At 45.6% G+C, this 15,707-nt stretch overlaps 1 protein-coding gene across 1 annotated transcript in view; it reads right to left on the bottom strand.

The window, feature by feature from the left end:
• Positions 1–565: 565 nt before the first annotated feature.
• Positions 566–15,707, bottom strand: part of LOC140198098 (E3 ubiquitin-protein ligase TRIM39-like) — a 29,564-nt gene continuing 14,422 nt past the window's right edge. Inside the window, exons 5-6 of the mRNA XM_072258998.1 lie at positions 12,033–12,148; positions 566–7,243 (exon numbers count right to left, since the gene is read on the bottom strand). Coding sequence (XP_072115099.1) covers positions 6,732–7,243; positions 12,033–12,148 — 628 coding nt within the window. The 3' untranslated portion in view covers positions 566–6,731. The remainder of the gene's footprint in view (positions 7,244–12,032; positions 12,149–15,707) is intronic.

Raw genomic sequence — 15,707 nt, 5'->3', positions numbered from 1 at the left:
CAGGGAGAAGCTACATACTCCTTACAGGCAGTGGCAGGAATTGAACCCGGGTTGCCTGTACTGTGAAGTGTTGTGCCAACCACTACACTACCATGCCACTCCATCTTCGGAGAACTTCAGCTGTATCCCTGTCACAAAAATGCAAAGCCAGGCTTGGGGCCAATTGTTATAGAGCCATGGAGGGATACAGCATGGAGACAGACCATTGCATCTGCACTAACCCTCAATCTCATGCTAGTTCCAATCCCACATTAATCCCATTCTTTCTAATTCTCCCCACATACTCACCATTCTGCACACATCCTACCAAATCACCCCCAGACCAAGGCAATTTACTGGAGCCGATTGGCCCACTAACCGGCACATTGTTGGGATGTGGGAGGACCTGGAGTAAGTAAATGGAAACCCCACTCAGACAGCACCATGGATCAGGATGGATTTCCATTGTCTGCTGCTGTGGACAGTGGCTCTACTAGAAGTATCGGGGAAGGAGGGTATAGGCGAAGGACTGTGCCTCTCATAGGTTTATCCTCAGATCAATAAAACACTGAAAATTAGGAGTCATGTATTTATTAATCATTCAGCACATGTGACAGTCTTGAAACAGAGGCGTGAAAGATGCTATTTACGGCAAAGTCTATAGATTGTTTGGCCATGTAAACACAGTACAAATCTCAAATCAGCAAACACCTGACAAGGGGATATTTTTCTAATTCTCAAAAATCAACTTTACATAATTATATGTTAAAATATAACTCAATGTGAAGGATTATACAATTAATAAACCTTTCACCAGTAACACAAATTCTCTTTTATTGAGCTGTCGAGCATTGGCCCAGAAATTCAGTGGCAGGATGTTGTTATGGTTGAATATTATGCAACCTGAAACCATTTATTTTCCACAAGGGAAGTGCAAGAACTACTTCTGGGCTGCTTGTCATCACTTGGTAAATTCATATGGGCAATCTCTGCCCTTGCAACCCAGATTTGGGTCTGGGGTGAGGTCTTTCTCTGTGCAAAGATCCTTTCTGGAACTTCAGGGGAGAACTTGGACAATAAGACCATAAGATATAGGAGCATAAGTAGGCCATTCAGCCCATTGAGTCTGCTTCGCCATTCAGCCATGGGCTAATCCAATTCTTCCAGTCATCCCCACTCTCCTGCTTTCACCCCATACCCTTTGATGCCCTGGCTAATCAAGAGCCTATCTATCTCTGCCTTAAATACACCCAATGACTTGGCCTCCATAGCCACTCATGGCAACAAATTCCACAGATTTACCACCTTCAGACTAAAGTAATTTCTCCGCATCTCAGTTCTAAATGGACATCCTTCAATCCTGAAGTTGTGCCCCCTTGTCCTGGAATCCCCTACCATGGGAAATAACTTTACCATATCTAATCTACTCAGGCCTTTCAACATTCGGAATGTTTCTATGAGATCCCCCCTCATTCTCCTGACCTCCAGGGAATGCAGTCCAAGAGCTGCCAGATGTTCCTCATACGGTAACCTTTCATTCCTGGAATCATTCTTGTGAATCTTCTGTGAACCCTCTCCAATATCAGTATATCCTTTCTAAAATAAGAGCTCTAAGCTGCACACAATACTCCAAGTGTGGTCTCACAAGTGCTTTATAGAGCCTCAACATCACATCCCTGCTCTTATATTCTATACTTCAAGAAACAAATGACAACTTTGCATTTGCCTTCTTCACAACCGACTCAACCTGAAGGTTAAAATTTAGGGTATCCTGCACAAGGACTCCGAAGTCCCTTTGCATCTCTGCATTTTGAATTCTCTCCCCATCTAAATAATAGCCTGCCTGTTTATTTCTTCCACCAAAGTGCATGACTATATGCTTTCCAACATTGTATTTCATTTGCCAATTCTTTGCCCACTCCCCTAAAGAAGATAAGTCTCTCTGCAGGTTCTCTGTTTCCTCAACACTACCCATTCCTCCACCTATCTTTGTAGCATCGACAAATTTAGCCACAAGTCCATTAATCCCATAGTCCAAATCATTAACATACATCATAGAATGCAGCAGTCCCAACACTAACCCTGTGGAACTCCACTGGTAACCGGCAGCAAAAATAGGATCCCTTTATTCCCATTCTGTTTTCTGCCAACCAGCCAATGCTCCATCCATGCTAGTAACTTCCCTGTAATTCCATGGGCTCTTACCTTGCTAAGTAGCCTCATGTGTGGCATCTTGTCAAAAGCCTTCTGAAAATCCAAGTACACCACGTCCACTGTGTTTCTTTTGTCTACCCTCCTTGTAATTTCCTCAAAGAATTGCAGTAGGTTTGTCAGACAGGATTTTCCTTTCAGGAAACCATGCTGGCTTTGGCCTATCTTGTCATGTGCCTCCATGTGCCCTGTAATCTCATCCCTGACAATCTTCCCACTGATGTCAGGCTAACAGGTCTATAGTTTCTTTTCTGCAGCCTCCCACCCTTCTTAAATAGCCGAGTAACATTTGCAATTTTCCAGTCATTTGGTACAAAGCCAGAATCTATTGATTCTTGAAAGACCATCGTTAATGCCTCCACAATCTCTCCAGCTACTTCCTTCAGAACCCGAGGGTGCATTCCATCAGGTCCAGGAGATTTATCCACCCTCAGACCATTAAGCCTCCTGAGCACCTTCTCAGTCATAATTTTCACTGCACAAACTTAACATCCCTGACACTCTTGAATGTCCAGTATACTGCAGACATTTTCTAGTGTGAAGACTGATGTAAAATACGCATTCAGTTCCTCTGCCACCTCTGCATCTCTCATTACAATATCTCCAGCATCAGTTTGTATTGGTTCTATATCTACCCTCGACTTTCTTTCACCCTTTATATCCTTAAAAAAGTTTATAGCATCTTCTTTGATATTAGTCACCAGCTTCCTTTCATAATTCATCTTTTCCTTCCAAATGACCTTCTTAGTTTCCTTCTGCAAGTTTCTAAAAGCTCCCCAATCCTCTATCTTCCCACTAGCTCTGGCTTCCTTGTATGCACTCTCCTTTGCTTTTACTTTGGCTCTGATTCACTTGTCAGCCACAGTAGTGTCTTTCCATTTGAAAATTTCTTCTTATTTGGAATATATCTGTCTTGCACTTCCCTCATTTTTCACAGAGACTCCAGTCATTGCTGCTCTGCTGTCCTTCCTGCTAGTGTCCCTTTCCAGTCAACTTCGACCAGTTCTCTTCTCATGCTATTGTAATTTTCTTTATTCCACTGAAATACTGACACATTGAATTGTAATTTCTCCTTCTCAAATTTCAATGTGAACTCAATCATATTGTGATCTCTGTTCCCTAAGGGTTCCTTAACCTTAAGCTCTCTTATCACCTCCAGATCATTGCATAATACCCAATCCAGCACAGCCGTTCCCCTAATGGGCTCAACAACAAGCTGTTCTAAAAAGCCACCCCTTGGACATTCTACAAATTCTCTCTAGAAGTCCAGTAATGACCTGGTTTTCCCAAACCATCTTCATGTTAAAATCCTCAACTATTATCATGACACTGCCTTTCTGACATGCCTTTTCTATCTGCTGCTGTAATTTGTAATCCACATCCCAGCTGTTGTTTGCCCTGGTCACTCCTGAGATGTCATGGTCTTCACATGGATGCACCAAGCAGGGAGGATTGCAGGATAGGCAGGTACTTTATATATAAATCTTGTGCTGTACTGTACCACCACACCCCAAACCCACACTCTGAAACTCCATTCTAATTCCTTTGCCACCCATTTAACAGCACCCTCCCCAAATACTGTGCTCCCAACTCTTCTGTGCTCTGAATCCTGACCACCCCCCCCACCCCATCACACCCAGGTTGCTGATAGTTAAAGACAATTCAGTCCTCTTTGTAACTGTCCTCTACTCAAACGAGCAGCCAACATGAACTGGGTACAGGCAAACCTTGAGATATGGTTATTTGGGTTATTGTAATTCACTCTTACAAGATCTGCTTTCCCACCCCAAAACATGTGCTGGTCCTGATCCCTTCCAAATCCCTTTGAAAATTCAACTAACCCTCCCCTTCCCACCTCCCCAAACACCAACACGGTCTCCAGTTCCCTTGCCACTCACAGTGCTGCTCTCCTACCCTTTGTGGTAGAGTAGGGAGGAGAAGATGGTGGCACGGCGCAGCCGCTCCAAATTAATATTGTATTTGTGAAGTAGGATGCCGTGCACAATCCTGATTTGATGGAGACAGCCGTGAGAAGCACAGCGGAACATCTGGAGAAACTTCTGAAATGCCCGCTTTGCTGCCGCTGCTACTGTGCAATCGAGAATCTCCGGAGGGGAAGGCCCCAAGTCCCCGGCTTTGCCTACTGCCTGTTACTGGGGCCGGGGTCAAAGCGCTCGGCAGAGATGGTGCTTGGTGCTCGGTGTCAGAGGGCTGGTCAGAGGCTCGAAGTTTTCGGACGAACTCAGAGTCGGCTGTGGTCAGGTGCTTCCAGGGTGCTGCATCAGCAAGTTTGCAGCGCTGGAGGTTCATGGCAGGAAGAGAGTTTTTATTCCTTCTACCATCTGCGTGAGATGATGGGACTTTCGAGAGACTTCGAGATTATTTTTACCGTGCCTATGGCCTGTTCTTCTATCAAATTACGGTATTGCTTTGCACTGTTGTAACTATATGTTATAATTATGTGGTTTTTGTCAGTTTTTTTAGTCTTGGTTTGTCTTGTGTTTCTGTGATATCATTCTGGAAGAACATTGTATCATTTCTTAATGCATGCATTACTAAATGACAATAAAAGAGGACTGCGTGTTTTCATAATCTAATCTAATCTAATCTAAATCCGTGGAATTACAATGTCTATAGAGGCATTTTCACACAATGGTTTGATTGAGTAGGACCTTACATACCAAGCGGGTTTGTCGTTCTCTTATTCGCACTGATTCAGGACAGTGAGATCTGCACAGAGGCACTCTTTTGCTGAAGAGATTTCCCTTCATCAACAAAGCTGACATTCAAGACCTAATATTCGGGCAGTTATTCATCGTCATCAGTGAGTCCTGGAGCAGATACCAAAGATCGAAGCTTAGAGGTTGATCAGAAGCCCAGAAGTCAAGGCTGGGTGGCTAAAGCCTTGAGTCTACTGCGAGTCCTCTGGTGGTCAACACCCAATATCTGCGAATCTGTGAGTCCACTGGAGCCTGGAGGCCGGAGTCCAGAGACGGCCTGTCCAGGGTTTGAAGGATTGGCGGGTGGGAGGGAGGAATGGGGCTTGTTCTGCTGTTGTTGTTTTTCACTCTTGTCGTGTTGTGTTCTGTTGTGTTCAGCGTTGTTCTGCTGAGCTTTACGGGTAGGCTATGTTGGTGTTGGAATGTGTGGCAGCACTTGCAGGCTGACCCCAGCGCATCCTCAGACTGTGTTGGTGAACAGCAGTAAAGCGTTTCACTGTTTGTTTCGATAAACAAGTGAATCTGGATCTGGATCTGAAAGACCCGTCTTTAACTGAGTCTCCTATCCCCTCCTTCACCAACCTTCCCTCGTCCCAGCCAGCGTAACTGCAAACTGGCAGTCACCTCCTCACATGGGTAAGAGGTCTGCAATATCAAGGGAACTCAAGCGGGAGACATGAGCTGACAGCAGGAGATACAATCAGCACATTCGTAACAGTGTGGATAAACCCGCTCCTTCAAAATATCTCAGACTAACTGCAACACCTCTCATCCGTCCACAGAACAAATAACCATCAAAGAGGAACCAGGGACTAACTTCCACAAGGTTGCTGATAGTTAAGGGCAATTCAGTCCTCTTTGTAACCACCCTCTACTCAAACAAGCAGCCAACATGAACTGCGTACAGGCAAACCCCAAGTTATGGTTATTTGGGTTATTGTAATTCACGCTTACAAAACTCACAACTTCCAAAAACTGTGAAATACAGAATAGAATTCAACCGTATTGAATTTACGTGGAAAAAGAAGGTGGAGAACAACCCCAATTTTGTTTCTCGTTTGGAGGAACTCAACAGTTCCGGCAGCATCTATGGAAAGGAATAAAGAGTCGACATTTTAGGTTGAGACCCTTCATCAGGCCTGATCTGAGGAGTTCCTCCAGCTTTCTATGTGTGTATTTGTGGTAAACCATATATATATATAGTAACTGGGTTAATTGTCTGGACACGCCCCTCTGTTGACTGCCCCTGTGGCTCCTCCCACAGACCCCTGAATAAAGGCGATTGCGCCCTGCTCCTCCCCCTTCAGACCATGGGCAGACACTCGGCATGGAGGTCATGTCTTACTGTGAATAAAAGCCTTTCAGTATTTACCCTACTTCAGTCTTTTGGAATTATTGAAGGAGCTTCAGTATTACTCTGGATTTCCAGCATCTGCAGAATCTCTTGTGATTATGTTTCAGTTTTTTGGTTCCTGTTCCCTGCTCAGATGTGAGCCTTCACGCTGCAGAAGATCACAATGCAGGTTGTTTTCCAGGGGTGCAGCAACCGTCACAATGTTGGGTCGTCTGTGTTTTGATTCTTAATGACTGATACAACGCTAACTCATCCTGGATGCAGGTTCAGTCCCGGCACAAGGGATGCTCTGAGAAAGAGCAGGAAGCATTGGTGGGGTGTACGGTTCCATCAGCTGAAAACACCAGAAGGCACACTTTCCCCTTTCGCACGTAGATCTGGTGCATTTGCCCACTGCACCACCCTCCACTATCTCCCCCTGTGAAAGTGTCCCCTTTGGGGAGTATCAGTCTGAATTGGCTCACATTCTAGATCTGGACTGTGACCAGCTTCAGTGGGCTGATTTTGCACTCTGTGCTGAAGTAGGGGTGGATGGCCTCGGTAAACTTGTCAGAGAATGTGTAGATGTGATCCATGGTGATGGCGTTGTAGAAGGAGATCTGGCCCTCCTCGTAATCCAGGTAAATGCCCAGCCGCTTGGGGCCCTCGGCCAGCGACAGTGAGGTGCGGGGACTGGTGAAGGCACTGTACTCCTTGTCCCACAGTCCCACTGCCCAGATGCCATTCTGTGGAATGGCCTTCCTGGTCACCGAGGACTTGGCGGCGCCCACGTCCCAAGCCGTGTTGCTGCTCACATCTATCTCCCAGTAGTGGCGGCCTGAGGTGAATCCCTGTGACGCCAATACGCTGAGCAGAAAGTTGAAGCGCTCGGGGAGGTCAGGCACCTTCCTCCATTCACCGCGCCTCACCTGGGTGTCATCATTGGACAGGATGAGGCGGGGGTGCGCCGTCTGCGGGTCCAGGGTCAGCGAGGCTGGAACTGAAGCAGAGGGAGGTTAGTGCGGGGAGAGAGAAGTGGCACGTATGATGAGTCTGCCATCATCTCCAGGTATTGCTCTGCCCTGCCCTGCGCTGGCAAAGGAGGGAGGGCGGGGGACTGCAGAAACTAAAAGGGTGGGAGGGTTTGGGCAAGAAAGTGAAGGATAGGTATTGGGCAGGGATTGGGTAAAGAAGGGAGGGCAGGAGATTGAACAAAGGAGGGAGGGCAGGGGATTGGACAAAGGATGGAGGGCAGGGGATTGGACAAAGGAGGGATGGCAGAGGATTGGACAAAGGAAGGATGGCAGGAGATTGGACGAAGGATGGAGGGAAGGGGATTGGACAAAGGATGGAGGGCAGGGGATTGGACAAAGGAGGGATGGAAGGAGATTGGACAGAGGATGGAGGGAAGGGGATTGGACAAAGGAGGGAGGGCAGGGGATTGGACAAAGGAGGGAGGGCAGGGGATTGGACAAAGGAAGGAGGGCAGAGGACTGGGCAAAGGGAGAGTGGGAAGGAGACTGGGCACACAACATCTTAGCTCTGGACATTCCTCCTAGACTGTACTCTTGGGAATTATGGAAATGCATACCACATTTGGGAATTGCAGGTATTGTCAGTGGCCCCTGCATACTTCCAACTGGTTTGGATCTGCTCAGCATCTGAGCATTGAAGAGGACAACTTATCCCATAAGAGAACATGTCCAAGGAGGCAGCTATATGCCCTGGAGGTGACACACAAACAAGCAGGGGCTGCCTGGATTACAATATAGGTGGGTTATGCACATTTGCTAGGAAGAATGAAAGTGTAGACTATTTTGTGAATGGGGAGGGAATTCAGAAAGAGAGGTACAAGTGAACTTATCCTTTTCTCTCCTTTTTGCTAGTTTAGTTGTTTTCTGTTGGATTTTCAAAGCTTCCCAACCCTCTAACTTCCCACTAATTTTTGCTCGATTGTATGCGCTCCCTTTTGCTTTTGACATTTTGTAACATTTCTTGTCAGGCATGTTCGCCCCATCCTCCCTTTAGAATGCTTCTTCTTCTGTGGGATGAACATTTATTTCAAGAGAACTAGAGTATAAAAGCCAGGATGTACTGCTGGTGTTTAGAAGGCACTGATCAGATCACACATGGAGTACTTTGAGCAATTTTAGACCCTATACCTAAGGAAGGATGAGTTGGTTTTGGAAAGGGAATGAAAGACTTAGCAGATATGGAGCATTTGATGTCTCTGGGCTGTTCTCTGTGGAGTTCAGAAGGATGGGGGAGGTATTCTCATTGAACACTGAAAAGCCTGGATAGAATGGATGGGGAGAGAAAGTTTCCATTAGTAGGAAGTTCTAGGATCCAAAGTCACAGCCTTGGAATCACATCCCTTTAGAAATGAGATGAGAAGGAATTTCTTCAGCCAGAGGGTGATGGATCTGTGAAATCTGTTCCCTCAGAGGTTTGTGGACACCAAGTCATTGATTGATAGATTCTTTGTTGGTAAGGGGTTGGGGGTTTATTAGAGATTTCAGCGTGAATGTCTCAGTATGGGATTGAAAGAAATAAACTGAGATTGCACGGCGGAACAGACTCATTGTGGGCTGAATGAACTAATTCTGCTTCAATATCTCATGGTCCTGTGGATAACATATTGTTCAGTGTTACCGGTGTTGGAAAATTGAGGTCACAAATTGTGATGGACTGGGGTAGTAACAGCATGGGGTTTCAAGCTAGGAGCATAATGAATGGGATATTTGGGTGGGTTGCAGAGTGGCGGGAGATGGCTGAGTATACAATGGACAGGGGCTTTGACACGGGTGGGGTAATGTAATAGGCAGGACCCTGGCTGGAGTGCACATGGTGGGACTTTCAAAAGGAGTGCAGTTGTCTAGACAGTCTCTGTGTTACAACAGGGATCAGTTCCTGCGAGCTGCTCATAACCAGGATGGTCAGTGAGCGAGAAGTGAACAGAAAACGTGCTTGGGGCAGGATGGAAGGGACTGCAGTGAGGGAAGAGTGAGCAGCAGCAGGAGTGGGCTTGGTGACACACTGCTCGAATTTTGTAGGCATTCTACAAATTCCCTCTCGAGAACCCGTACAAAGCTGATTTTCCCAATCTACCTGCATATTGAAATCCCTCATGATTATTGTAACATGATTTTTGTAATTGTAATTTGTGCCCCACATGCCGGCTACTGTTCAGAGCCATATAAATAACTCCCATCAGGGTCTTTTTACCCTTGCAGTTTCTCCATGACTCTACATCTTGTGATCCTATCTCACCTCTTCCTAACGATATGATTTCATTTTTTTACAGTGACACCCCACGCCTTCTGCTTACCTGCCTGTCCTTTCAATGTGATGTGTATCCTCAGATGTTAACCTCCCAGATGTAACGTTCTTTCAGCCATGACTTAGTGATGCCCACAGCATTATACCTGCTGATTTTTTACTGCACTACAAAATAATCTACATTATTACATATACCGTGTGCATTCACGTTTAACTCCTTTGGTCCTGCATTCAGCACCCTTTTCAGTTTTGTCTCCATCTTACTTGGCATTAAATTTCAAAACTCCTTGTCTCACTTTATTTATTCTGGAGGCGTTACTAACCTCCCCTGTAGTCTCAATCCATCCCTCTTATATTAATGCTACTTTTCCAAGCTGTTGGACCTACACCGATACTACCTAGTCAGCTCATTTACAGTAGTTCCTCCATGGTCAAGGGAGTGAATAGTTTATAACAGGCAGCTGATCTCAACTAGTGGAATTTTGGCCCATTAATTTTAATCTTTATTCCTGGGGGACTGGGCCCTACACAGAATGGTCCACTCAGCAGATGCTGGTCCTATTTAATATCTAAATCATTGATTCTGACATTTTCTGGTTATGAACTTTGCCCATTTAAGGGATTTATCCAATTCTCTTTTCAGGTTATAACTGAGCTTTCTTCCTCGTCACCTCCACAGCTCCTGTCTTACCCTTTCCCTTTCTGTCCGACCAAATATCTTAGCACTGGTGGAAGACTCTTTGCTACTGAACACAGATTCCACCATTAAGGGGTAGTGGAGGTATAATTTGTCTATCTGTGCTGATCACCCCATCCTTGACTAAGCTGTTCCACCATGAACACGATCTGTTGTGAGTCAACATGATGCTTCCAGATCAGGTCATGCATAGCACATATCTGCACAACACCTCTCAGGTGTGTTTCTGGGGTACAGGGGCTAGCGACCCTTGTGCCTGTTTTGTGTTCTATCGCTGAGCAGCATTGAACCATCTGATTGGCCTATCAGAGTTCCCTTTGGGAACTAGTTGACGGATCAGCATTTCTGATCTGGCTATTGTTCACGATTGCACTTAATAAAAAAAAAAGATTTTTTATTTACCTCAGCAGGTCAGGCAGAATCTACAGAAATGAATAAAGAGTCAACATTTCATGCCAAAGCCCTGCATCAGACTTGAGGAAGGGTCTCTGGCTGAAACGTCGACTGTAGTTTTTTTCACAGATGCTACCTGACGGGCTGAGTCCCTCCGGTATGTTGTGCATGTTGCTCTGGATTTCCAGCATCTGCAGAATCTCTTGGGCTTTTAGTTACTGTTTTGAACTTTTCACTTTATTCTCCTCTGCTCTGGTAGAATGGTTTAGCTGTAAGAGGAGGCCATTTAGTCCTCTATCTCCATACTACCTCAATGTTCATATTTCCTTGTTATTTTTCTATAGCCTGCAGATTATTCTGTCTGATACATACCAAATTATTCTCCTCCTACAAACAATGACTACTCTCCAAGAGAAAACATATCTTTTCAGAGTACGTAGTACTTTCAGTCCAAAATCTTAAACCTTTGTGTCCCTCAGTCACTATTGGGAACAATTTCCTAACTTCCACCCTATCTAAACTGGGATTGATTCTTGATGAGCCCCCTCCCATCTTTGTTCCAACTATACTGTCCACATTTGAACCCTGTGGCTGAAACTCCACATCCCTAGAACTCCATCTCTGTAACTCTCTCCTGCACACTCTCGCAGGGCTTCAGATCCTTTTGGAATGTGGCAGCCATAACTGGGCACAATGCTCCTGTTGTGGTCTAACCAAAGTTTTGTGCAGTTCGGCCTTATTGGGCCTGTTTAGGGCTCCCAGGTTCCGGCATACATTCCTAAACATCCCTTTCAACATCAGCAGAGCAGCAATGACAACACCATCTTCCTCGACCGCTCATTCCTGGCCCTGATCTAACAAATCTCCAGTCCAGCCTCTCCGAGAGTCATTCAAATCTACATTACGTTATTGTTGTTGCTTGTGTATTAATCACTTCTCTTAAATCCACTTTATCAGCAAATAATAAACAGGGAACACAGAACAGTACTTGACCTTTGACCCCTTATGCTTGCTGACCCTGCTGCAAGATTAATCCAACCATTCCCACCCACAGAGCCCTCCATTTTTCTTTCACGAGTATACCTAGCTATGAGAATCTTAAATGTCCCTAATGTATCTGCCTCAACCACCACCCAGGACAGCGTGCGTATGTACCTCTGGGTAAAAGAATCTGCCTCTGACATCCCCCCTATACCTTCTGCCCAACACCTTAAAATCACGCTCCCCTTGTGAACCTACACCCTGAGAACAAATCCCCAGCTGTCCACTTGATCCATGTCTCTTTCTAATCCAGTCATCATTCTGGTAATTCTCCTTCGCACCCTCTCTAAAGCCACCACGTCCTTCCTATAATGGGGCGACCGGAACTGAACGCAATAAGAAGTCCAAGAATTTTTCTTTTCTTTGCATTTGTCCTTACCTGGATTGATAACTTTCAGCATTCGCCTCCACACTGTGTACTGTAAAGGTCCGATGGGCTCACGTTGACTGAGGTCAATGCGTACTTCCGTGGGTCTGGTGTATGGCATCTCTGCACTGTGCGAAAATCAATGTTACTCAGCTTCATGGTCCATGGTCTTTACAGAATACACATCAAGAATCTCAATCTACTGAGTGTACTGTTCCATTTGCACTTTAGGAGATCAGTTCACCGTAGGTTGAGGAGATTCAATTGGTAAAACAAACATGTAATCCAGTGGTGTCAGATTTAGTGAGAAATATTTTACATTTGGTATTGGCTTTGGTTTAGTATTGTCACCTCATTACAATACAGCGAAAAGACTGTCTTGCATAATGTTTGTACAGATCAATAATTACACAGTGCACTGCCAAAACACTGACAATGCAGAGTAAAATGTAACCTCCACTGAGAAATTGCAGTGCAGGTAAAAAACAAAATGCAAGGTGATAACGAGGTAGATTGTGAGGTCAAGAATCCATCTTATTGTACTTGGTAACCATTCAATAATTTTATACCAGCTGGTAGGTGTCCTTGAACCTGGTGCTTTCAGGCCTTTGTATCGTCTGCATGATGGGAGAGGGAAAAAGAGAGTATGTCCATAGTGGTTGGGGGTCCTTGATTATGCTGCCTGCTTTATTGAGACAGCGAGAGGTATAGACAGAGTCTATAGAGGAGAGATTTATTTCCACTGCTCTCTAAGCTACAGGGCACGCAGCTGCACAGTAACTGAAATGCTGTCATGCACATAGCCTATGTTGCCCTGCAGCTGGAGTTCTCTTTTATATAATGTTAAAGTGCTGCACAATGTTCCAGCCATGTAAGCATTTCCTGCTCAGAACAATGGTTGGTCTGTGCAGCTGTAAAAAAGAGGGTTAGAGGAAATGTTGCTGCTTTCCATGGTCCGCTGAGCAGTTTCCACAACTTTCTGCAGTTTCTTGAGGTCCTGGGCAGAGCAGATATCATACCAAGGTATTATGCATCCCAATAGAATGCTTTCTATGGCAATACTGTGAACCCTTATGTTGACAGAGTCATACCAAATTTATTTAGCCTCTTGTGGAAGTAGAGGCATTGGTAATCTTTCTTGACCATGCCATCTACATGGTTGGACCTGTTATCGGTGATTTTCGCTCTTAGGAACTTGTAGCTTTCAACCCTCTCAAACTCAACACCTTTGCTGTAGGCAGGACTATGAGCAGCACCCTGTTCCTGAAGTTAATGACCAACTCTTTTGTTTTTTATTTGAAATGCTAATGATCAACCATCTATTTACATTTGGTACTGGGGTTGTAAAATCCCTATTTAGGTACAGAGTTGAAAAATGAGAAGGTGCTTGCAAAGGGAAGGTAATGTAATGAGGCTTGCCCAGTGGAAGAGTCCAGAAATGTGAGACAAGGTTTCAGGACATGGGTTTTCCTATCTAAAATTCAGGTGAGAAAGAATTCTTTCCTTCAGAATCGGGTGTCCTCAGAAGTCTCACCATGGAAGGATGCTCAAATTAAATAGTCAAGTGCATTCAGGACTGAGAGACAATGAAGTAGAGGGAATAGACAGGAAGTTGCAGCTCAGGCCATGGTCAAATCAGCCATGATCATTTTGGATGGCAGAACAGGATTGACAGGCTGAATGGCCTACTGACATATGATTCTTCTGCTTTTATAGTTAGGCCCTGATTTTGTGGTTAGTGGAGAAGGGATAGGTTCAAATTTCTCTGAATTGGCAGATGTCCAAGGACTTCCCGTTGACTTTTGATCAATCCTGGTCAACTGTCCCAGTGATGCCCCTTCTATGAGGTTCTCTGGTTCAAAGGAGAAGGGGCGAAGAAAAAAACAAGCAGCAAACACTTAGGTACACTAAAACCAAGCCACATTTTTTTTTAATTTAGCGATACAGCATGGTAACAGGCCCTCCTGGTCAAAGAAGACTGCAACAACCCAATTACACCCATGTGACCAATTAACCTATTAACCTGTATGCCTTTGGAATGCTGTAGGAAACTGGAGCATCTGCAGAAAACCCATGCACTCACAAACTTAATGACTGCCGCAGGAATTGAACCCACTTCACTGTGCTGCAATAGTGCCTCAGTGACATGGAGAGTTACTGGAGTCAGGGCTTTATACTTAGACTCTTGTTAGGGTCACCCATGCCAAACAGGTCAAAGGGTAGAGGCCAGACTAAGATTGATCTGCCGGTCCTCCAGGTTCAGGGGTTCAGCTCAGGTACAAAGATGGTCTGAATGCAAATTCTGGTCAAAATTTTGAGGGGCAGAGCTACGATAGTACTCAACAGTGACTCCTCCTGTAAACAGCTTAATTTCTACCTTTGAAGTCTCTCCTTTTCCTTTTCAAGGTGGATGGGATTCTGCTGAAGACCCTGATCTGGGGTTAAACTCAGACGTTGGTTCTTTGTGGTGGTGGGACCCGCTCCTGCGGTCTCACAACCGGCCGTTTTTTGAAATCCCAAGGACGCGGACTAGAAGGTGAGCACACCTTCGGGATTCCGGGGCTTTGTGGCCTTGAGGACGGGCTAAGGATACCAAGGTAAAATGCCTGAATGATTACCATCCTGTCACACTCACCTCAATTATAAGCCAATGCTTTGGGAGGCTGGTTAAAGACTACATCTGCAGCATGCTACCACCCACAATGGACTCCCGACAAGTTGTCTACTGACGGAACCAGTCTATCAATGACGCAATAGCGACAGCACTACACACTGTTCAAACTCACCTGGAGAAGAGGGATGCTGTTCCTGGAGTACAGTTCAACATTCAACACTGGAATTCCCTCCAGACTTGACAGGAAGCTCAGAGACCTCAGCCTGCACCCTGCTTTGTGGAGCTGGATCCTAGACTTCATATTGGTGCCAAAAGGTGGTCAGGATGGGCTCACTTATCTCTGCCCCTCTGACCCTTAACACAGGTGCTCCCCAAGGGTTGTGTCCTGAGTCCCTCCCTCCACTCCCTTTACATCTATGACTGTGCTGCTGCGCACAGCAACAGTCTGCTGATCAAGTTCACAGATGACACATTGATCGGCCTTATTTCTAGCATTGACGAGACAGCCTACAGAAGAGAGGTTAACACCCTGGCACAGTGGTGTCAGGGTGTTAACCAAGATAACAGCCTCTTCCTCAATGTCCAAAATACAGAAGCGCTGATTGTGGACTACAGGAGACAGGCTTGCTGCGATGGACATCAATGGGACTGTAGTTGAGAGGCCGAGCAGTTTCAAGTTCCAAGGTATGCACATCACCAAAGATCTTACCTAGACTGTACACACCAGCTGTGTGACAAAAAAGCACAACAGCATCTCTTCCACCTCAGGTGACCGAAGAAGTTTGGCATGAGCCCCCAAATACTCAAGACCTTCTACAGAGGCACCATTGAGGTCATCCTGACTGGCTCTATCACCGCCTAGTGGGGTGTATGGGGTGTCAGGGAGGGGTAGCACCTCTGGTGGAGGAGCATATCGTGTCTTTTTCAAGGTGGTTAGTCCACCTTTGACCCCACCTGGCACTCAGCTCTCACCTGTGGCTCCCCGTAGCTGTTTGCATGCAACAACGGCCACACCCCAGGCAACGGCTTCGACAAGCCGGCTAATCCAGGTGAGGGTAGCCGATGTGTCTCAA

Source organism: Mobula birostris, chromosome 5 (genome assembly GCF_030028105.1).
Source record: "Mobula birostris isolate sMobBir1 chromosome 5, sMobBir1.hap1, whole genome shotgun sequence".
Lineage (NCBI taxonomy): Eukaryota > Metazoa > Chordata > Chondrichthyes > Myliobatiformes > Myliobatidae > Mobula > Mobula birostris.
Note: the sequence above shows the minus strand (reverse complement) of the source record. Positions and strands in the feature narration are given on the sequence as shown.